The sequence below is a fragment of the Boleophthalmus pectinirostris genome, unplaced genomic scaffold (genome assembly GCF_026225935.1).
Source record: "Boleophthalmus pectinirostris isolate CB_2022bp ecotype Guang Dong unplaced genomic scaffold, ASM2622593v1 HiC_scaffold_12, whole genome shotgun sequence".
In the NCBI taxonomy this organism is placed as follows: Eukaryota; Metazoa; Chordata; class Actinopteri; order Gobiiformes; family Gobiidae; genus Boleophthalmus; species Boleophthalmus pectinirostris.
Window position 1 is genome coordinate 32,196 of NW_026571018.1, and position 25,440 is coordinate 57,635.

General features: G+C 39.3%; 1 protein-coding gene across 5 annotated transcripts in view; it reads left to right on the top strand.

Moving 5' to 3' along the window:
- The first annotated feature begins 1,873 nt into the window (after positions 1 to 1,873).
- The window catches only part of larp1 (La ribonucleoprotein 1, translational regulator), a 91,283-nt gene continuing 67,716 nt past the window's right edge, over positions 1,874 to 25,440 (top strand). For all 5 annotated transcript variants that reach the window (XM_055148850.1, XM_055148851.1, XM_020928980.2 and 2 more), the window contains exon 1: positions 1,874 to 2,479. In XM_055148850.1, the coding sequence (XP_055004825.1) occupies positions 2,134 to 2,479 (346 nt within the window). In that variant the 5' untranslated portion in view covers positions 1,874 to 2,133. The remainder of the gene's footprint in view (positions 2,480 to 25,440) is intronic.

Here is a 25,440-nt window from a genome sequence, read left to right on the forward strand (position 1 = left end):
GCGCTGATTTGTGGGTGAGAGGAGAGAAAAACGTCAGCGGATACACGGTGCGTTCAGGGTTATGTGAAAAAGTGCAACTGTAATCTACGAGACAAAATACCTGCCTTCTACTGTATTTCAGATAACATCATTACGTTCCAGTGGCGAACCGTGGACCTGGACCCTGGGCCTTCACTAGGACCAATTGCTTGCTATCATAACATTTTTCGGATCGGGGGACTTCTTCGCTACAGGAAGGCGAAAGCCCTGCAGGTGTTTCTTTAGTTTACTTTAATGCCTGCAGGAGGAGTCGCTGTTTTACCCAGATACCACTGGAAGAAAAATTGTGATTGGTCCATTTCCATTCCATTATATTAACCCTGTGTTTCCCAAGAAATATTAGTCCAGGTTTTTAACAGTGATCTAGAAATTATTACTAGTGTAGTGTTTATTACTCACTCAGTAAAAAATATTGAAAACAATATAATAGTAGTACAAAAATTCTTTCAATATTTTTTTCTTGGGCCTTCACTGAATACCTTGAAGGCCCTGAGGGTTACCTTCTGTTACGTTTTATAAGTCCGTATTAAAAAAGTTGGTTTTGTTGTAATACAATGAAGCCTTGGATTTATAGTGATGGGCAAATGAAGCTTCAAGACGCATTGAAGCCTTTCATCCAATTGGTTCACTCTAGCGCGAAGCTTCTTGAAGCTTCATTTGCTCTAACAGGACATCTACTGGACACAAATATCAGCTGACATGAATTTGAAGTGTGTGACATTTTGCAGAAAGCCTGTGAATAAAACTGTCAGCAAAATAAAGAAGTATGCAAAACATGTATATTGTAGTGATGGCAGTGTATTGTGTATCTATATACTGGCAGTATGGAAAATTATTATTTGAAAATGATGAAAATGGAAATCGCAGCAAAACCATTTCCTGAATCAGTCACGTGGTACAGCCGGGCAGCAAGGCTTCGGACGTTATCATTTTCAGCTCCTCCCCTAAACGAAGCAAGCCTCGATACGCGCATCGCGGAAACGCCCCCTCCCTACTCGACACACGCTTCGAAGCCTCTATACAGAACGTCACACCACTACGGATTTAGTCACTAATAGAAATGATCAGGTTTAACTTTCATTGCAAAGTTCCATGTAGTAAAATTGGAAAAAACTGTCTCTTGCCCCCATCTGACATCATACAATCTGAAAAGGACCAATACATTTAAGACACTGAATTCCATACAGGCCTAAAATAGCATAATAAATAATATGTAGGTTTATTTGTACATACTAATGCATTGTAGTGAGGTTATTTTATTTAAATGAATGTAAAAATCACAACAGTGAACCTAGGTCCTATTCATTAGTGCGGTGATAAATTTTTTAGTTGCTTTGGAATACAGGAAGATCAGTTTGTGAAGCAAGAATTAGCCCCAGAGTTTGTACAAACATAGTGTCAGACACAGTGCAATATATAAACATATTAATAAACTATGAAGGTCTAGGCTTCTTTAATTTCAAACCAGTGGGCTTGGAATTATATATTTAATATGTCTGTAAACTCAATACATATAATAATGAATATAATACATTTTATGTCAGCCAGTATTTTGTTGGATTAACTCTTTTCTTCTTGACGTAAAAAGTCTACATTTACGGTAATGTACTATTTTCTTTACATATAAACTAATCTTAACGTCTAGTATTTACGGTCTACATGATGTGTTTCTCTTTTTACGACTTCCTCTGTCTTCCTCTGTATTTTCGTGTCTGAGTCGTCTAAACTCCCGCGGCCCTGAACGCAGCTGACACGGCCTGACCCGAAGCGCGCTCCCGTCTCTACGTGCCCATGGTACGTGCCTACTCCCCCTGCGTGTACGTGCGCGTGCACACGTCTCGCGTGGTGAGGATCATCCATATTGGTGCTAGCGCTGGAGATAAGGCTTAATCCGGAGGCCCTCGCACACGTTTGTCCTCGTTTCGGTGCGTGTGGCTGCGGCACACCGGCCCTGGTGCGCTGTGGACTAAAGCTTTGGTCTAAACAGGGGCGCGGCAGCGGACGAACCTCTACTTTTCCCCCGAAAGAGAACCCTGCCGATCGGGCCAGGACTGGTAATCCTACCGGAGGAGACAGGCACGGCGGAGGTGGGAAATGGCCACTCAGGTGGAGACTCTCCTGCCCGGCAACCCGCTCTCCAAACCCGACGACCACGGCGCCATGATCCGCGGTGAGCTGGAGCGGGGGGAGCGGGACGAGCTAGGGGACGAGGCCAAGCTAGACAGCCCTTGCACCGGGCAGGGAGGCACCCACGACTCGGAGCAGTACCCAGCCTCCCATAAAGAGTCTAAAGGCGACTCTGACAACGACAACAAGCCGAGCGAGGAGGGCGGCAGAGGCAAAAGGGAGTTTACCGAAGCCCCTCCGCCCAAGGTGAATCCGTGGACTAAGAAGATGAACGCGGTCACGGTGGTCAGCGTGAACGGACAGGCGCTCCACGGTTGGTACATTTTCACCTCTATACACGCTCAGAATTGTGCATGCCAGCCTCGGTTTGCACTCTTTTGGGCGTGTGTGGCTCTAACAACACGTTCCAAGCAGATGTCAGATAGTCAAAGCTTCAACTTTGTCCACAAATACGCAAAGTGGCTGGTTTCTATTTGGCGTGCAGACCCCTCCTGCTACCACTAGAAGCTTTCTTGGAGCTCGTTTCTCAAAATTTGTAAATGTCTTTTAGTGTCAAGCTCCAAAATATCCACACAAACGTCTCAAACCAACTTCAAACTCGTATTTTAACTTGTGGGGACAGTTTGAAGTGTAAACCCCATGTTATAACGCTGGATTTCGTTGTCAATGCTTGTTACTATGCTGGGGTGTTGACATACGGTAAGCCACTGTGGATAAATGAATCTTGGCACTCATGTTGGTTCAAATATAGAGTTAAAATAGTCCACTGGTTTTAGACTATAATTATAGCTTTGATTTACGGTTTTAGTTTCCTTTGGGTGTATTTTGAGCCACATTCCTGTGTATATATAAGCACTTTATGACTTATTTTAAATCCTGTTGTGCAAGTCCTCTAAAGTCTGCTCAAGTTGTGACATCACATACAGTAGCTCCATTCACAAGTGGTATCCAGGGTGTTCTTTTGTTCTATTTTTGTAAACTTTTGTTTGCGAAGTGTTTTTATATTTCAAGTCTTCCTCCAAAATACACCTTCTAGATAGCAGTAGGCTAATGTTACTATCATGTGTATCCTGTTTGTTGTGTCAATTTTAATCCTGCAGACTCTAGGAGATGTCAAATATTTAAGCTCCCTGTTTATCTCCTGGTCTGAGGCAGTTTCGACATTAAACTACTGCAGACATTTTGCAGGTTAGCCGCCCTGATGACTTGCATTAGCAGCAAAGCCACCACGAGTCGCTGTATGTTGGCTAACAATAGCACTCTGTCTGGCCTAGCATCACCAGGCCCCTTTAGCTTAGCTCTTGTCGCGTTTCCTTTCACCGTTTACGACTTTTCAGACAGCGTGTGTGCTTATGCAATCTCCACCCTCTTCGGTAGCTGTTAAACGGGCTCTTGAGTACGTAATTTGGTCTCTAAATCCACTTAAAAGTTTGTTATGGGCGTCACGTGTCTACTCCACGTGTTCCCCGATAGAGAAAAGCAGCATGGACGACTGGAGCTAGCATGCTAACAGGCTAACAGGCTATGGGCAAATGATGAGGAGACTACACACTTTGGGAGTTGTTGGTGGTTAAAGTCTTTATTTGAGACTGTTTTTTTTAATTTTTTAATGACAAAGCAATAGTTTTAAGAATTTTGCTAGTTTGAATATAATACAGTAAGGAATTGTTTTATTTAAAACAGGTATTTAATCATTTAGGCCTGCTAACATTAAACTACTGCATATTTAAACAGGAGAGACTTGTTGTGGCCAACAATGCATCAGTTTTGTTTGGCAAATTGGTCTATATTTTACTTAAATCCACACCCAATTAAACTGACTGAATTCTGAAAGTGTGTAGAGTTGCTGAAAGTTGTTCTAAAGCAGACATGTCAAACTCAGGCCCCGGGGGCCAAATTTGACCTGCAGTGTAATTATGTTTGGCCTGTGAGATCATATCAAATATGTATTAGAGCTTGCCCACCGGCTACAGATGGGCTATAGAGACATTATTTAAAATTTTGTTATTATTTTATATTATGCTTGGTCTGGAGTCAATGTTTAAGCAAAACTATTATTAAACATTTATTTTAATAAGAAAAGGTTTAACATTATTATCTAGAAACAATTGAAAAACATGCAGATTTTGTTGAAATTTTTCAAAAAATATTTAGTTTGGCCCACGACTTGGTCCCAGTTTTTAATTTTGGCCCTCTGTGAATTTGAGTTTAATACTCCTGTTCTGAAATAAAACTACTTCAAAACATTAAAGTTGAGGTACAAAGTAATAGAAAAACTATTTTGGGTAATAAGTAAGAGTAACGTCATGAACTGTCTGAACGTAACATATGTGATTAATAATTTGAAGTTCATATAAGATCAGAACACAGAATCTGGTGTTTTCAAAGGAGACACAAAAATGAGACCAACTAAATCATATCTGAAGGAGCACTGCAAGAAACACAAATGGGTCATTCCACACCATTTCATCAAATTTCCAGAAAATGTCACGCATCATGTTTTTTAAATTTTGAAAAACTTACCAGCTGGTCCCTTACTATCATGTACCAACCCTGTGAAATTTTTGTCATTTTCGATCAATACTTTTCAAGTTACAGCTCATTTAGTGAGGGGAGTATGTGTTACTTTACAGGCCCAAAATCAAGTCATTTTTTCTCGGTGGTTTTCACAGGTCGATATCTCTGTAAGTATCACACATAGAGAACTGAAATTGTATAGGCTTGTACTCCTCTACTCTGTGTTCGAATAACATATATTGAAAGTTTGTTATCTCAACTCATTGGCATTTTATATGAACTTAAAAAAAAAAAAAAAAACTCGTTCATTTTCGTGGCGTACCATTTTTAGCCCCTTTTTAAATCTACTTGTAGGTGTTGTAGACCATACATTTTTTTTGGAGAATCAAGATATGTACTAGTACTGTTAAAAAAAATCACCAAATGTTGAAAATGAAGATGTGCCTACTGATACTGATGATGAATAAGACATACATGTTCTGTGTTCTGGGTTTTTAGATATCTTGTAACACATCCTGTTGATTCATGTTGGGGAGCTTTAGCTCCTGGAATAAAACATGATACATGGTCACTGTATACTTGTGTCATTGTGTCAAATGCAAATGTTCAAGATACAATAAAAAAATTAAGCAGCTTCATAAAATATATGTTTGGTACCATATGAAAGGTCTTTTTCTGGTCTTTCAAATAAAAATTATTCAAATTTTTTAAAATCACTACCCACATGCCATAAATTACATGTGAAAATCGAACCATGTTGCGTTTTCTTGTTTTTAACAGGACCCTCACGCATAACCTATTTCAAATTTTCAACATTTGGTGATTTCTTTTAACAGTCCTAGTACATATCTTGATTCTCAAAAAAATTTAAGGGTCTCCGACACCTACAAGTAGGTTTAAAAAGGGACTAAAAATGGTATGCCATGGAAATGAATGAGGTTTTTTTTTCATTTTTAAGTTCATATAAAATGACAATGAATTGAGATACCAAACATTTGATAGATGTTATTTGAACACAGAGTAGAGGACTACAAGCCTACATAATTTCAGTTCTCTATGTGTGATACTTACGGAGATATCAACCTGTGAAAACGGCCGAGAAAAAATGATGTGATTTTGGGCCTGTAAATGCACACATGCAGCTCATTTACTGAGGCGAGTAACTTGAAAAGTAAGGGTTGGTACATGGGTTAATACAAGATAGTAAGGGACTATGAACTACTATAAAAAATTTTTGAGAACGAAGTGCGTGGGCAATTTGTTGAAATGGCGGGGAATGACCCAAATGTTTCTCACAGTAGGAAGAGTAACCACAACTTTTAAGAGTTAGAAATTTTAATATGACGGCAACACTATTTTGATACTAAGGAACAGGCGATAATAAAAAACAGTCTTTATATACAGACAGAATACAACAGAAGTCCTTTTCAACATGAAATCATAGTACTTTCTTTTATAGTACCATGTGGCCTTATATGTGTAATCCTTCAGTCGTATGTATGCACATCTATTATAGGTTCCATAGAGGTCCACGTTGTCTTATTCTTGTTCTGATACAGCTCAAGATCATTCTAGTATTCAAGAAAGATTATGTTGTGTCCTGTGAATGGGACTTTTTAGTATCGATACCTGCTCAGATGAGTATCCACTTTCAACACTTGCTTTCAATACTTTTGGCAGAACTAGTAGCAGTACTATTACACTGTGCTTGTTAATTATTTCTCTCACGAGATTTGACAATCCTGGCTGTCAATCTACCACACCTAACCAAAGGCGGCGTCCTCAGCTGTCGAGGAACTGTTTGTTACCCAACCATGACACAGATGCTTCCTGACTCATATTGTTGTTGTCATGGCAACTATTGTAAACACTGTTTTACTTAAAACTAACATTACCTGACTGAGGTGTCATTTAGCTAACCTCGCTGGTTTATTGGACTGAACAGAGCCTTAAGTTTTTCCCATACTTCCAATATACAAGCTGTTTATTGGGTAAACCAAAAGTGGCAAAACAAAGGTAGTTTTGTATTTGTGATTCATTGTTTGCATTTGTGAAACACTACACTACAGGGTTAGCAGTTTTTCAAAAATTGCAGCCATTGCGATTTGTTAATTGCATCCCTTCAAATTTCAATTTCAGTTCAATTCTAATTCATCTTTTAGCCCTACCCAACTCTATATAATGTTTGTGATTACCGTAATCTATGAACTAGTGTTGTCACAAATATAAAAATTTCAGACTCTATTTTGAAAGAATAGACTTGATACTGGTGTCAGTACCACAGTAATAAAAAATGACAATAGAATGTGATTTTCAACATTAAATCGCAGTCCTGTCTTTTCTCTCCCCATGTGTCCTTATATGTGTGTAATCCTCAGTGGTCTAGGTAGGTTCCATTGTGGTCTATGTATGTATACTAGTCTATGTGCTCTTATACTTGTTTTATACAGCTCAAGATCATTCTGAAGCTATTCAGGAAAGGTTAATTTCTGTCCTGTAAATATATATATATATATATTTTGTATCAGTACTTGTTCAGAGGTGTATCTAGTTTCAGTATTGGTTAATGTCTGATTTTTGATACTTTTCACTACCCTATTGTGAACTAACCTTTGCGTCCTTTGCTCTGTGATCTCTGTGTCTGCAAACTAGGAGTGTGCTCAGACTTATCTCCTCTGTAGAGTTGCCTTCCCCCAGTATCTGACAGTGCTCCAGTGGTGGTAGTAGTATGAATGAGAGGTATTTTTTAATTTTATTTTTTCAGCCGACTGATGCTTGAATCTACAAGGCAGCACTTTGACCCCGTGCCCTCTCTATACTCTAGGGCAGGTATGTCCAAACTATGGCCCGAGGGCCAAATGCGGCCCTCAGACAAATTTTTCTTGGCCCTCAGGCTTCCAGGTGAATTGGCCCAAATTGCCTTGCATCAATGAAAAATGAACTTTTTACTGCAAGTTTTTTGAAAATCTACCTTGATAAAGCTCGTATTTAATATTTAGTGTTTGGTTTTAAGAATCTTAGCAGGAATAAAGACTGATGGTTCATTGTAATGTGTTTAAACATGCACATATTTCAGTTATTCACTGTATTGCACTCCAGTCTACGGCCCTCAATCGGCCCTCTGCTTCGTCTGTGTTTAAATATGTGGCCCTTGATGAAAAAGGTTTGGACACCCCTGCTCTAGGGTTTTACTGTAAGGCTAAAAGATGAGCTACAGTCGAGTCAAAATTTTACTGGATGCAATTAGAAAAGCGCAAAAGCTGCAGATTTAAAGTACCATAACTTCCTCCACACACAACAAAATCTTGTGCATAAAAGCTGCTAACCCTGTAGTTTAGAGCTGTACAAACATGTTCTGAAATGGGATTCTTGTATTAGTTTGCCTGTTCATATTTCAGTCTTTTTGGCAATTCTTCAGTTTTAAAATGTAAACTTTGAACAGATTCCTTTTATTAGAACATAAAATAGCTATTTTCCCGAATTGTTCAGCTTAGTGTAGCTCCAACCTTGCAAAAGCCTGGACTGGACCATTCCAAACTGTTAAAAATTAACTAATTATTACTCACTTACCTTAGGGATGCACCGATCAGATACTAGTATTGATATTGGGTATTGGTAAATACTTAGAGCTATAGTACTTGAACCGAAAAAGCTGGATTGGTGTGTCACTACTTACCCAATCCATTCAGCGCATCCTAATTATTCACCATCATGAGTTTGAGCACTTTCCACAACTTTCAGAGACTAGAGCAGAACTTTGCCCTGCCAGTAAAGCTAACAACAACTAGCATGCTAACACTCATTTCCTGATAACCAGACAATAAAATGCTTTAGATTTTATATTTTGACCTTAAGAGCTGCTTAAATACAATCTGTCTGTACTGGTGTCAGACACGTTTTACTCAGACACATGCTCTAAAACATTGTTGAAATTGCTTGTTTGAGGATTGCAGCATTTTGGGTAAAGTCGGGAACATTCTGCCTCTTGTTGAGTCAGTGGGAGCAGAGTCAGAACTTTGGACTGGTTGGCACTGGTTTGTTTTCGGATCCGTTTATTTCAGCTGTTTAAAGTCGGGCCTCAATCCAGGACTGGACTAGACCGGCTGAAAACCCCACCGGGATTTCAATAGCTACGGGTCAACTAAGGACATTTAAACCTAGAAAGTGTAAAAACTAGAGCTCAAAAATATCTGATTGTGATTTTGATTAGTGTTTTTAAATGCGTCCAGAAGAACTGACTGTTAAGATTTCAATCTTTTTGACAAACTGATACAAGAATCACATTTAAGAATATGCTTGCTAAACTACAGGGTTACCAGTTTTATGCACAAGGGGGGCACAGGGGATTTTGTTTATGCAGCAAATTCTGGTATAAAAATGGCACCCTTTGCAATTTGCAAATTGTCTATTCAAATTGTGATTTCAATTTGATCATGATTAAACTTCCAGCTTTTACTAGACTGCATTAGTGGTTTTCAAATTTTAGAACGTGTTAAAAACTCATTTCCGTGGCGTACCATTTTAGCCCCTTTTTATACCTACTTGTAGGAGTAGTAGACCCCTAATTTTTTTGGAGAATTAAGATATGTACTAGGACTGTTAAAAGAAATCAATCAATCAATCAAACTTTATTTGTATAGCACTTTTCATACATTTGAAATGTAGCACAAAGTGCTTCACATGCAACAGAAAAATTACAATACAATAATTAAAATCAAGAGCAACCCCCCATCCCATTGTTTCATCCATATACAGTCCCTGACAAAAGTCTTGTCGCTTATCCATTTTGTAGAAACAAAAGCTTATAACTAGAGCCCGGCCGATATATCGGTTGGCCGATATTATCGGCTGATATGGGCAACTTTAGGCATATCGGCTATCGGCTTGCTGATAGGGGCCGATATTTCACGTGGGCATGTTATACCTCGTTATAAAGCTTAGACTGTCTACATTCTGTTCATTTAATCCAATTTACAGACAGATAAATGTCCTAATATGTGGCTCCACATCAGTATTTATCTACGGAGTCATTTGTCTGTGTGTGTCCGTACTGTCCCTGAACACACCACAGAGTCGCGTCACTCACGTGTGTTTGTTTACACCTGCAGACACAGATCCAAACACTGAGATTATATTCTTTTTACGGACAATCGGTTTGAGTCTGGATTAAAAGGACATTTATTAGTGCAGATTTGTGATGTGAGGAGGAGCCTGTATGAGCGGTGAGTGTTGGAAATATGTCGACTCTGAAGCTAGTTTTTGTCATTTGTTATGGGTTAGCTGCTGTAGCTCCCGCACATAAACAGACTGTTTTCTATTGGTCTGTTCTAAAGTGACTGTATTGACCGTATATTTGGTACTGGACCTGCACTGATATGTAAATGAGCTGTGAACAGACGTGTGAATTATGACATTTGCGCATATAATTAATTACTGCGGCGCATGTATTTACGGCTAAAGGCTAATAGCGCTACTTTCTTTACTAGTTATGGGTCCGTCGCGAACGAAATGACTCTTAGAACCGGCTCTTTGAAGGGAACGACGGGAGCCTGATCCTTATTGGGAGCCGTGTTTTCTCTTTTTTCTCACTTTTTTTCTCTTCACGCCGCGTGATTCGTGGTTTGACAGCGGCAGCGGCTCAAAACGAAACTTTGAGAAATTTGCGTGTACGTAGGATAAAAAAAAATAAAAATAAAAAAAACGAGCATATTTGACTGTAGTTTAGCATAAAATAAATAAGTCCCGGTTTAGTCCTTTTTCAGTCCTGGTTTAGACCTGGTTCAGTCCTTATTCAGTCCTGCTTTAGTCCTGCTTGCAACAAAACAATCTGAAGAGCCACTTGGGAGCCAAAAGAACCAGCAGCTTTTAGTGAGCCGAGCCAAAAGCCAGTTCTCTAAAAAGAACTGGAATACCCATCACTAGTGTGTAGAAAGAAAGTCTTACATGCCTCCCAGAGTTCATCAAGATTCTTTGGTTTTGCCTTCCATGCTTCCTCTTTCATTCTACCCCAGACATGCTCAATGATGTTCATGTCTGGTGACTGGGCTGGCCAGTCCTGGAGCACCTTGATCTTCTTCGCCTTGAGAAACTTTGATGTAGAGATAGAAGTATGCGATGGAGCACCATCCTGCTGCAAAATTTGACCCCTTTTATGGTTGGGAATGTAAGAGGTAGCTAATACTTCTTGATATTTTAGGCTATTGATATTGTCTTCCACCCTGCAAATGTCTCGCACACCCCCAGACTGGATGTAACCCCAGACCAGGATTTTTCCGCCACCAAACTTAACTGTTTTCTGGGTGAATCTTGGATCCATGTGGGTTCCAGTAGGTCTCCTGCAATATTTGCGGCGGTTGTGATGTAATTCAACTGAGGATTCATCTGAGAAATCCACCTTCTGCCACTTTTCCAGTGTCCATCCTTTTAGCAGGCTGTGGGACTTGGCAAGTGCCACACGATTTTTTAATTGCCTTTTGTTTAGTGCTGGTTTCTGTGCACTGATTCGACCATGGAGGCCATTTTGAGACAGAATTCTACAAACTGTTTTGGTTGACACAGGGACTTGAGGTGACCAGGCCTGGTGGAGCTCTGCTGCAGTGGAAAAGGGGCTGGCCTTGGATTTTCTAATCAACAAACGGTCCTCCTGAGCCGTTGTCTTGCGGGGTCTGCCGGACCTGGGCTTGTCAAAAACATCTCCAGTCATTTCAGATCTTTTTCTTATTCTTTGTACTTGACACTGAGACACATTGAAGGTGTCACCACCTCAGCAGTGGATCTGGTCTTCAGCCTCTTGATAATTAACGCTTTGGTCTCAGGGTGGATCTTAGGCATGTTGTCAGAGGTCAAGTTGCAGTTGATGTGAAGGTCTGGTGTGCTGGCGTTCTTTTTATACACAAACATTAATTGACTGATCAGTAACTGATCACAGGTGAGGCTGTAATCTAGGATTGGGCGCATCATATGACAAGGCGACAAGACTTTTGTCTTGCCAAAATCTGACCTTTCTGTGTTCATTAAATGATCAATCTTTCTTCAGTGAAGCAAATTTATTTTAGTATATTGAGCATAATTTGGGAGGGTTTTAGCTTTCATATGAGACATTTCTAAAACCAGTCGATTAATTTAAAGTCAGGTTATAAGCTTTTGTTTCTACAAAATGGATAAGCGACAAGACTTTTGTCAGGGACTGTATGTGTGTATGTATGTATGTATGTGTGTGTGTGTGTATATATATATATATATATTATATATATATATATATATATATATATATATATATATAAATAAAAATTTTAAGAGAGCCAGTACATGTTTGGATCACCATGGGATCAAGAGCCGACTCCCAACAAATTAATGAAGTGCACAGATGAGGACACGCCTGATTAAAGTTACAAGGCCAGACTGCAGTCAACATGGTCAACTGAACCATCTAAAACCAGTCCACCAGGGATGGCTTTTTCATCCCTGAGGAGAATTCTGGTGGTCAAGCTTCTGGGGACTGTCCATGCTGCCGTGACTTTGGCCAGAAAATCCGAAAGCTTCGGGACCGACTGCGGGTTTATGAAGATGTGCCTACCGATACTGATGACAAATAAGACATACATGTTCTGTGTTCTGGGTTTTTAGATATCTTGTAACTAGAGCCCGACCGAAATGGATTTTGCTGTGGCCGATATGAAACCCATATAATGGGAGTTGGAGCTGCCGATAGCCGATATAATCGCCGATATAATCGCCGATATATTTAGTGATGTAAAAATTCACTGTAAATGTTGAATTGTTTAAAAAACTTAGGTTTGGCTCTAGTGGATTTTAAATTGGCTTTATTTAGGCAACATTTATTGTTATTCTGCCTCTTTACATCATATTTACAGACAGTAGGTTGGCTTAATGGCATTTTTGCATCACATTCTAGACACTAGTAATGGGTATTCCAGTTCGTTTTAGAGAACCGGCTCTTTTGGCTTGGCTCACTAAAAGCTGCTGGTTCTTTTGGCTCCCAAGCGGCTCTTCAGATTGTTTTGTTGCAAGCAGGTCTAAAGCACTTCTAAAGCAGGACTGAATCAGGACTGAACCAGGTCTAAACCAGGGCTGAAAAAGGACTAAACCAGGACTAAAACAGATCTAGACCACATGTAAAACAGGACTAAACCAAAACTGAACCAGGACTTAGTGTCGAGACTCGGTCTCGATCTCGTGCCCAAGATTGGTCCTGGTTTATTTATATTATGTTAAACTACAGCCAAATATGCATGTTTTTTTATCCTATGTACACGTACATTTCTCAAAGTTTCGTTTTCAGCCGCTGCCGCTGTCAAACTACTACGAGTCTGAGTCTGCGTGAAGAGAAAAAAAGTGAGAGAAAGAGAAAACTCAGCTCCCAATAAGGATCAGGCTCCCGTCGTTCGCTTCAAAGAGCCGGCTCTAAGAGCCATTTCGTTCGCGACTGACCCATCACTAGTAAAGAAACTAGCGCTATTAGCCTTTAGCCGTAAATACCTGTGCGCCGCGGTAATTAATTATATGCGCAAATGTCATAATTCACACATCTATTCACAGCTCATTTACATATCAATGCAGGTCCAGTAGCAAATATACGGCCAATATAGTCACTTTACAATAGGCCAATAGAAAACAGCCTGTTTATGTGCGGGAGCTACAGCAGCTAACCCATAACAAATGACCAAAACTAACTTCAAAGTCGACATATTTCCAACACTCACCGCTCACACAGGCTCCTCCTCACATCACAAGTCTGCAATAATAAATGTCCTTTTAATCCAGACTCAAACCGATTGTCCGTAAAAAGAATATAATCTCAATGTTTGGATCTATGTCTGTGCGTGTAAACAAACACACGTGTTCAGGCACAGTACGGGCACACACAGACAAATGACTCCGCAGATACATACTGATGCAGAGCCACATATTAGGACATTTATCTGTCTGTAAATTGGATTAAATGAACATAATGTAGAGAGTGTAAGCTTTTTAACAACTATCACATGCCCACGTGAAATATCGGCCCCTATCAACAAGGATAATATCGGCCAACCGATATATCGGTCGGGCTCTACTTGTAACACATCCTGTTGATTCATTCTTGTTCATTCTTTATGTTGGGGAGCTTTAGTTGCTGGAATAAAACATGGTACGTGGTCACTGTATACTTGTGTCATTGTGTCAAATGTGAATGTTCAAGATACAATTAAAAATTGAAGTTTGGTACCATATGAAAGTCCTTTTATGGTCTTTCAAACAAAAATTATTCAAAACATTTTTATCACTACCCACATGCCATAAATTACATGTGAAAATCGGACCATGTTGCGTTTTCTTGTTTTTAACAGGCAGTGTTGGGGAGTAACGGATTACATGTACCGCCCTTACGTAATCAGAGTACACATTATGAGTAACTGTATTCCGTTACAGTTACTGCTTCAATGAGTGGTAATTGGATTACAGTTACTTTGCTGAAATAAGTGGATTACAAGGCGGTATTTTCCTGTTTTCACATTTTGTGCTACATCCCATTTATTTATTTCGGTATTTCCACTCATTGCCGGAAACCCAAACAGAACGCGCGCAATAAGAGTGATGTAAACGTCATGTTAAAGTTAGCGGTGTCAGTCACACAATGGATGCAGCAGTGCATTGGTAAAAACGCATTTGTGTCTTGGGAATTCTTCTCCCGATGTGAGATATATATATATATAAAAAAAACAAAAACAAATATAAAATTGCCTACAACTTAAATGTGAAACAGGAGCTACTGGCACTGGTGAAAACAACCTGCATAGACTCATAATATCTGCACAACTGTCCTATAATGACCTGCGACATGAGGGGACGTGCACACAAACACACACAAACACACACCTTCATCATCGTCATTAACCTGAGAACCCGCGGACCACGTCTCCTTCCGTAGTTACTGCGTGGACACCGCCGTCTCGTGCGCCGCTTGTGGACTGTGTTTTCTCGCGTAAACCGCGCTTCCTCCTGTGCGCCTCTAAACCAGAACTAACACCAGGACTAAAGCAGGACTGAACCAGGACTAAAGCAGGACTGAACCAGGACTAAAGCAGGACTGAACCAGGACTAAAGCAGGACTGAACCAGGTTTAAACTAGGACTAAACCACGACTAAACCAGAACTAAAGACCTGGTCTAGACCTGGTCTAAACCAGGTCTGAAATCAGGAGTAAACCAGGTCTAAAAACCAGGACTAAAAACCAGGACTAAAAACCAGGACTAAAAACCAGGACTAAACCAGGACTAAACCAGGACTAAACCAGGACTAAACCAGGACTAAACCAGGACTAAACCAGGACTAAACCAGGACTAAACAACATGACACCTAACAGTAGGTTGACAGAATTTAAGGTGATCTCATATAAAAAACAATTTCTCTATCAATAATATATTTTAATCTGGTTAAGGAAAGGCTTATCTTGTTACTGTCTTTTAACAGACAAAACCTCTTACATTAAGATATCGTGGTCTTTGTTTCTCTACAGCAAACAGTTGCTTATTCATGGAGACTTGGGCTCAGACAATTTGAAGACAACAAACGAGAATTTTCAGGATGTGCTTGCTACATTCATGTCGTTTAAAAAACATGACAATATCAAGTAATCCAAAGTAATCAGATTACGTTACTCACTTAAAGTAATTTAATGGATTACGTTACAAAGTACTTTTTGGGGTGTGTAATCTGTAATCTGTAGGGGATTACATTTTAAAAGTCACCTTCCCAACACTGTTAACAGGACCCTCACACATAACCTATTTCAAATTTTCAACATTTGGTGATTTCTTTTAAAAGTCCTAGTAGGGATGGGCATGATTAGTCGATTAATCGATAATTGATAATTGATCATTAAGAATTTCATCGATTACGTTAATTTTAATCGACAAACCGAATGTGGGTTGCTTTGCGTATCACGACCAAACAGGTCCGTACATGTAGCTCTGTGCACACAGAAGGAGCAAGCAGACTAACAGTCGGTCAGCCTACAAGGTACTGAAGCACAAATGCGTATTTATCGATGACTTGTACAAGAAATTCCGGTCGGGACAAGTGGGAGGCCATGTGCACAGTGTACAAAACAGCACTTACGTTTCAGTGTCCAGAGGGAAAAAGCGTTGCCAAGTGAGAGTAGTTCAATGTCGATGACGAGTCCTCACCTCCCACCCCCTGTACGGTGTCCTGGTTTTGACAAACGCAAATATGGTCACACTAACCTGTATTCCACTGAGTCTTGTCCTTTAATCCGACAGAAATTGACCGCATCAGTGCACAAGAGCTGTATTTTTTATCTTCGCTTAGTTTATGCAAATTAGCGATGCGGTTTTAAGTTTAGTTTCTGTGAGAATTGCGCAAAACTGAATTAAACACATTATAATGTCAAACGGATTGATGTGGCTCTAGAGTCGTTACGGTTTATGTCATAAAGTTGAATTTATTTATGCAGATTAGTAGTGCAGATAGTAATAATAATGATGATGATCATTTTAATATTAAAACATTGATGATTAATCGATAATCGATCGTTAATTCTTCCGACGATTTCATCGAATCCCCATCCCTAAGTCCTAGTACATATTTTATTCCTCAAAAAAAAAAAATAAGGGTCTACTACTCCCACAAGTAGGTTTAAAAAGGGGCTAAAAATGGTACGCCACGGAAATGAGTTTTTTTTTTCATTTTTAAGTTCATATAAAATGAGAATGAGTTGAGATACCAAACTTTTAATAGATGTTATTTGAACACAGAGTAGAGGAGTACAAGCCTACAAAATTTCAGTCCTCTATTTGTGATACTTACGGAGATATCGATCTGTGAAAACGGCTGAGAAAAAATTATGTGATTTTGGGCCTGTAAATTGACACATACCCCCCTGATAAAATGAGCTGTGACTTGAAAAGTAATGATCGAAAATCACTAAAACTTCTCGGGGTTGGTACATGATAGTAAGGGACCAGTTGGTAATTTTTTCTAAATTTTTAAAACATGATGCGTGAGATTTTCTGCAAATTTGATGAAATGGTGTGGAATGACCCTTATAGGAAGCACTGGATTACTGTAATAGCCAATAAAGGCTTTTCTATTGATTATCGAGAAAGGTATGAATAATTCTGGACATGGCACTTTTCGTTTAAATGTAAATAAAAGCTGAGAATTTTTTTTCTTTTGAGAGATGCCTGTGTCATTTCCAATCAAGAAAAATGCTGGTTGAATAAAAGTCCAAATTTGTTAGGGGTATGAATAATTTTGGGCTTGTGTGTGTGTATATACACATTGTATGTATGTATATGTGTATATATGTATATGTATGTGTGTGTGTGTATAAATATATATGTATATATACATATATACACATATACATACATACACATATATATACATACACATATACATACATACACATATACATACATACATACATATACATATACATATACATACATACATATACATACATACATATACATACATACATACATACATACATACATATATATACATACATACATACATACATACATACATACATACATACATACATACATACATACATACATACATACATACATACATACATATACATACATACATACATACATACATACATACATACATACATACATACATACATACATATACATACATACATACATACATATACATACATACATACATACATACATACATACATACATACATACATATACATACATACATACATACATACATACATACATACATACATACATACATACATACATACATATACATACATACATATACATACATACACATACACATACATACATGTATGTATGTATGTATAAAATAAATATATATGTATAGAATAAAATGTGTTTCTCACCTTCCACGGTGGTAGGTCTCTCTCACCCTCATTCAGCTCGGGTCCTCTACCAGAGGCCTGGGAGCTTGAGAGTTCTGCGCAGTATCTTTGCTGTTCCCAGTACTGCACTTTTCTGGACTGAGATGTCCATTGTTTTTCCCGGTATCTGTTGAAGCCACTCTTCCAGTTTGGGGGTTACAGCCCCGAGTGCTCCGATCACCACAGGCACCACTGATGCCTTTACTTTCCAGGCTCTCTCCAGCTCTTCCTTGAGCCCTTGGTATTTCTCTAGCTTCTCGTGTTCCTTTTTCCTGATATTACCATCGCTTGGTATTGCGATGTCCACCACCACGGCTCTGCTCTGTTTCTTATCCACCACCACTATGTCTGGTTGGTTTGCCATCACCATTCTGTCAGTCTGTATCTGGAAGTCCCACAGGATCTTGGCTCGGTCATTCTCCACAACCTTTGGAGGTGTTTCCCACCTTGATCCTGGGGTTTCCAGCCCGTACTCTGCACAGATGTTTCTGTACACTATGCCCGCCACTTGGTTATGTCGCTCCATGTATGCTTTCCCTGCCAGCATCTTACACCCTGCAGTTATGTGCTGGACTGTCTCAGGAGCCTCTTTGCACAGTCTACACCGTGGGTCTTGTCTGGTGTGGTAGATCTGGGCCTCTATTGCTCGAGTGCCCAGGGCCTGCTCCTGAGCAGCCAGGATCAGTGCCTCTGTGCCGTCCTTCAGACCAGCCCTCTCAAGCCATTGGTAGGATTTCTTGATATCAGCCACTTCAGTTATGTTCCGGTGGTACGCCCCATGTAGGGGTTTGTCCTGCCATGATGGTCCCTCCAGCACCTCTTCCTCTGGACCCCACTGTCTGAGACATTCTCTGAGCACCTCATCTGCCGGGGCCTTGTCCTTGATGTACTCAAGGAGCTTGGATGTTTCATCCTGGACAGTGGTTCCCACACTCACTAGTCCTCGGCCCCCTTCCTTCCAGCCTGTGTACAGTCTCAGGGTGCTGGATTTGGGATGGAACCCTCCATGCATGGTCAGGAGCTTTCGTGTCTTAACATCTGTGGTCTGTATCTCCTCCTTTGGCCAGCTTACAATCCCTGCAGGGTATCTGATCACTGGCAGGGCGTAGCTGTTGATTGCCTGCACCTTGTTCTTGCCATTGAGCTGGCTTCTAAGGACTTGCCTCACTCTTTGCAGGTATTTGGCCGCATATATAGAGATATAGAGATATAGAGATATAGAGATATAGAGATATAGAGATATAGATATATAGAGATATAGAGATATAGATATAGATATAGATATAGATATATATAGAGAGAGAGAGAGATAGATAGATATATACACACACACACACACAGATACACACACACACACACACAGATAGATATACACACACACACACACACACACACACACACACACAGATAGATATACACACACACACACACAGATAGATATACACACACACACACAGATAGATATACACACACACACAGATAGATAGATATACACACACACACACATACACACACACACAGATAGATAGATATATACACACACACACACACACACACACACACACACACACACACACACACACACACACAGATAGATATACACACACACACACACATAGATATATATACACACACACACACACAGATAGATATATACACACACACACACATAGATAGATATATACACACACACACACACATAGATAGATATATACACACACACACACATAGATAGATATATACACACACACACACACATAGATAGATATATACACACACACACACACATAGATAGATATATACACACACACACACACATAGATAGATATATACACACACACACACACACATAGATAGATATATACACACACACACACACACACATAGATAGATATATATACACACACACACATAGATAGATATATACACACACACACACACACACATGGATAGATATATATACACACACACATGGATAGATATATATACACACACACATACACACACACACACACACATGGATAGATATATATACACACACACACACACACACACACACACACACACACACACACACACACACACACACACACACACACACACACACACACACACACACACACACACACACACACACACACACACACACACACACACACACTGAGCCACCTCAACTGGCTCCTCTTGACGTGGAGGAGCAGTGGTTCTACTCCGAGCTCCTCACTCTGTCTCTAAGGGAGCGTCCAGCCACCCTGCGGAGGAAACTCATTTCGACCTCTTGTATCCGTGATCTTGCCTTTTCGATCTCGAAAGCTCATGACCATAGGTGAGGGTAGGAATGTAGATTGACCAGTAAATTGAGAGCTTTGCCCTACCTGCTCTCCCTGCTTAGACTGCTGCCCCTGCGACCTGGCCCCGGATGAGCTGAAAAAAGAAAATGGATGGATGACCTTTTGGACAACTTCCTGGAGACCTATGTAGCATGTATTGGGTTGATGGGGGAAACCATAGTGCCTGGAGGAAACCCATCCAGACATGCAAACTCCACACAGAAAGGCCGGGATGACCTGGGGATCGAACCCGGAACCTTCTTGCAGTCAAGAAGGTGCTGCCAAAACGCCAGTTTCAGTATACTTCTTAAAAACTTTTTTTTTAAATTTTATTTTATTTTATTTTTTTTTACAAGCTGGTGTCACTATTAGTTGGGTTTTTACTTACGCCTTGTTTAAGTGCCCAAAACTACAGTAGACTTAGGCGTTTGCTCTGACATACCAGGATGCCAATGACCTCACAGGAGGAGAGTTTTTTTGTTTATTTAAAAAAAAAATAGAAATCTGAGACATTTTTGACTCGTGGTGCCCATCACATGATTCTATTGTTTATCATGGCTACATGTGTCAGCTCCCTCTTAAAGGTAATTCTCCCCTGATTTTAGACACAAGCCAGGATCTTTTGGTGTGTGCAGAGGAATTTGTGACATTAAAGGTGCTGTACTTATATGGTCTTAAAATCCTGTAAAACAGAACAAGTTCATTTTTAAAGCTTTGCAGTGGTGTTGTCACTATACCAACATGTCAAACATTTCAGTGCTAAGGAATAGACTTGATACTCAATTCTCATTCTGATACCACAATGGCAATAAGCACTCTTTATTTAGAAAATAGAATGTGATTTTGTTATCATTATATCATTTACTATACCATGTGGTCTTTTGTGTGTAATCCTTCAGTGGTTCAGTAGGTTCCATAGTGGTCCATGGGCGTATACTAGTTTATGTGCTTTTTATACTTGTTCTCATACAGCTCCAGATCATTCTAAAGAGATTCAGGAAAGGAATGTGACTTTTTTTTTTTTAGTATTGACACCTACTCAAATGATTATCTAGTTTTGATATTAGTTTTACTATTGATTAGTATGTGATTTTCAATACTTTTGAAAGACTTAATTTCTACCACAATAAAACCCCTCCCCCAGTTGTGTGTTGGTCAGTGGAGAATGCAGAAGGACTGGTCAGACACAGGCGTGTGAATCTGCAGAATTAACATTAGCATTCCTCTGTAACATGCAGCTAACTTCATTAGCACCTGAAACATGGCTCCTCCCATCTAAAAACTGCACCAAGATTAAAGGCACGAATTCTTCGTCTCTGTTTGAGGTGTGTCAAGTTTCACTCTCTGTTGTGAAGGAAATGGGTTAAGGAGGCTGTCTGCCTCTCTGGGCAGAAGGGAAAGAACACAGAATGCATAAACTCTGGTGTAAAGTGGCTGTATACAGCACCAGGTTGGTAAAAAAAAAATCAGAACCTGGATTATAATCATTATTAAAACAGTATTGAAACTGTATCATTTGTATCAAAGAATCAAGTATTGTTTTCAAATGGGATTAATTCCTGATTCAGATACTCGTGAACCTTGTTTCTATTGGTCTGCTTTGGAGTAGGTCAGTACAGTTCTCCATGGGTGGTGTCAGTGTCAGAGCTGGGCTGGAGGAAGCAGATCCACAGACCCACTCCATAGACCAGCTCCAAGGCCCCAAGCGAACTAAGTTGAAAACAGACAGTTTAGTCTTGATTTTGTCCCTGGTTTGGTCCCTTGTCTAGTCCCTGCTTTAGTCCTGATCTAGTCCCTGGGTGTATCTGGTCTGGACTGTGTGATAGACTCCTCTGCTTCTGGGTGTGGACTGCCTTAACGCCCACAGAGTCTTAACAAGACCAGTGCACATAAATTTTATAAGCAGCTCTTGAGGTCAAATAAGTCCACTGTGTCCCATCTATATTTGATTATAATTGTTCAAGAATCAGGAACTGCTGTCGTGCTAATTATTACCAAGCATGCTAATTGAACTCATCCCTAAAAGCTGTGAAAAGCACTTATAAATTTGTCATGATGAATAATTAAGATTGTTTGAGAACCATATGGAAGCAACTGTGTGGGACTATCTCAGACAGAAATTCTCTGACTCTAATGTTGCACTTTGATAGAGAAACATAGATATTTTTATTGCAGACTCATGGTCCAGAGTCAGTTCAGACTAAACCATGTTTTTTTACTCCTGGTTCAAAATTGCTAATACACGTTTAGGGTCAAAGCTGTCTCTAGATGCCATGAGGGCCCTCATATACAACATTCTTTAAGGAAATAATAAAAAAAAATTGTGATTTATTTATTTTTTCTCCAGCCTATGGCCCGAGGTAGTTGCTTGGTTTGCCTGCCCCACTGTGGCGGCTCTGCATTGGGTCTCTTGGGATAACACAATGATTGACCTAAAAAGAAAACTGCTTATGTCTTTAAATGTCAGAAAATATGATTGAGCAGATTTACAAAATGTGCAGAAATATTTTGACAATGGTTCATGTGACTTCTGGAAGCAGCATCTTTTGGGTCAGATGAATGTAATCCTGAAGGTCCCAGTTTGTGAGAACACCCTTGGGCCCTGTCTGTGTGATGTCATCAAACTCTCACATGACTCCTCTGATAACACCACTGCCCCTCAGGATGTGGTCATGTGACGCACGCGGGCTAGGGGAGGAGAGCTTTTAAGAGCACTTATTAGGTTAATAGGGAGCTAAATATTGTAAGTTTGTAGTGAATGACGTAATTCAGTCAATGTGTCTTAATCAAACAAAATGTTGCCTACATATTTTATTTCATTATAAGGATTTCTATGGGACAGTAGCAGAAAGGAGCGAGTGAGTTTGGTATTTAAATGTAAAAAGTGAGATTAAACTTTTTTTCTTTTTTTTTTAGCTTATGTTGCCTTAAAATTTAAATTCAAGCAAAGAGATTTGTAATTTGATTTTATTGTAAAACTTTACACGATACGATTTTCACTGTATTTTTTTTACTGTTCCCTTCCCTGCTTGTGGGCGCTGTTTGGGTTAGATATAGAGATACGAAATAGTTTTTGCCCTACCCACTTTTTAGTAGATTAATCAAATGGGCCAGACATGTCTTTAGTCATAAATTTCTTTTGTCGACTACAGCTCTATAGTGTTGTCAAAAAGCACATTTGAGAGTGCAGAAATGTTATTTTTCAAGTTCAGTTCAAGTTCCTGTTTTTTGTCTTTCTGCAGTTTTTTTATTTGGAGAATGTACTCAATATTATCAGGATGCATCATTACGCCCTTCCTATAATGTCTAGGAGTGCTCGATTTTGGGGGGAAAAAAAGTGATTTTCTGACAAGCATTGCTATGAGATTCTGTTCAAAGTCCAGAAGAATTGACAAAAAGACTGAAATCTGAACTGACAAACTAATACAAGAATCTCATTTACCGTATTTTTCGGACTATAATTTGCTCTGTATTATATAGATATGATATATATATATATTACTATAAGGCAAGTTATAGTAATAACAATTAGAACAGCAAGCTGTTAACGTCACATATGAACATTTATTTAGATAACTATAGAATAAACAACAGATCAGAACAAGCTTATCAAACTCTGCATCTCACTCCAAATCACTAAATCCATTGATTTCTTCAACCTTGGTGTCACTTCTGACCAACTCGTCAACTTCTAGAGGTAAACGGAGGGTCGCTTCCTCTTCTGTGTAGCTGTCATCAGACTCAGCATCAGTTCCAGTTAGAATTATTCTGGCCTTTCTGAATCCCAATTACAATTTTCGGCTAAATTTTTCACTATTTGCAGCTTGTAATTTGCAAATATGATTTTCTTTTTAGGGGCATTTGTTGTCAGTCTTATCAGTTGTCAATGGTTCTCAGTTTTCAGTGGTACAGAAGTACCAATTCAATCAACTGACATAATAGACAGGACAGCAGCTCTTTCTGCAGGAGACATGCTCAGTAGAGTGAAGTGACAGTGGTATAGTAATAGGAGCAGCAGATACTGGCACATAAGCCTAGTGTGCCCTCGTGACTGACTGTGTGAAAATTTTAATATATAATTTGCACAGGAGTATAAGTCGCAGGACCACCCAAACCATGAAAGAAAAGTGTGACTTATAGTCCGAAAAATATAGTAATTTCATTTCCATTTGGGGCAGGGTATAGGGAGACAAAATTGCCACAGAATTGTGCACACAAGAGGTATGTGATCTCATGAGACAGTTGGATTTGGACAAAATAGAGTATTGTGTTAATGAGTTACATCTGTTTAACAGTTCCAAACAGCAGTACTAGAATGGAGACAAAACTGTGACAACAAATAAATGAAAACATGTGAGGCCAAATTTGGAAACTGAATCGTAAAATGTATGTTAGGAAATGTTAAAGTCTTGTCTTGTCTCGTTCTTGTAGACCAGGGGTGTCAAACATATGGCCTGGGGAGCCGGATCCAGCCCTCCAAGACCTTTAATCTGGCCCTCGCCTGATTTACTACTACTCTACTAAAATATTTTAATTATATTTTCTATTAAAATATTGGTAATTTTCTGCGGAGCTTAGCATAGCGGCGTCTCTAGCATCTCTGTACGTGGCCCCTCCCACCAGAGGAGCACAAATGAAGACTTGCCTCTTTCCAAATGCTCTTGAAGGACGATCTAGGATTTTCCAAGAAAAATTTACTTATTCCTATTTGCATACAAGTTCATGTTAAAACATTCTGTTGAAATTGCATTTTTCTTAAAGTTTCAGGTTTTTCATGATATTATAATAGGGTCATTCCATGCCATTTCACCAAATGGCCCACGCACTTCGATCTAAAAAACAAAACAAAAAAAAAACAAATAGTCCCTTACTATCATGTACCAACCCTGTGAGGTTTTAGTGGTTTTCGATCAATACTTTTCAAGTTACAGCTCATTTAGTGAGTGGAGTATGTGTGAATTTACGGGCCCAAAATTGCGTCATTTTTTCTCGTCCTTTTTCACAGGTCGATATCTCCATAAGTATCACACATAGAGGACTGAAATTTTGTAGGCTTGTACTCCTTACTCTACTCAAATAACGTCTTTCAAAAACTTGGTATCTCAACTCAATGTCATTTTATATGCCCCTTTTTAAATCTACTTGTAGGTGTCGGAGACCCTTCAATTTTTTTGAGAATTAAGATATGTACTAGGACTGTTAAAAGAAAGCACCAAATGTTGAAAAGTTGAAATGGGTAATGCGTGAGCTTTAGCTGCTGGAATAAAACATAGTACATGGTCACTGTATACTTGTGTCATTGTGTCAAATGCTTCATAAAATACATATGTTTGGTACCATATGAATGTTCTTTTTCTGGTCTTTCAAACAAAATTATTCAAAAATTTTTTATCACTACCCACATGCCATAAATTGCATGTGAAAATCGGACCATGTTGCGTTTTCTTGTTTTTAACAGAATCCTCACGCATAACCTATTTCAAATTTTCAACATTTGGTGATTTCTTTTAACAG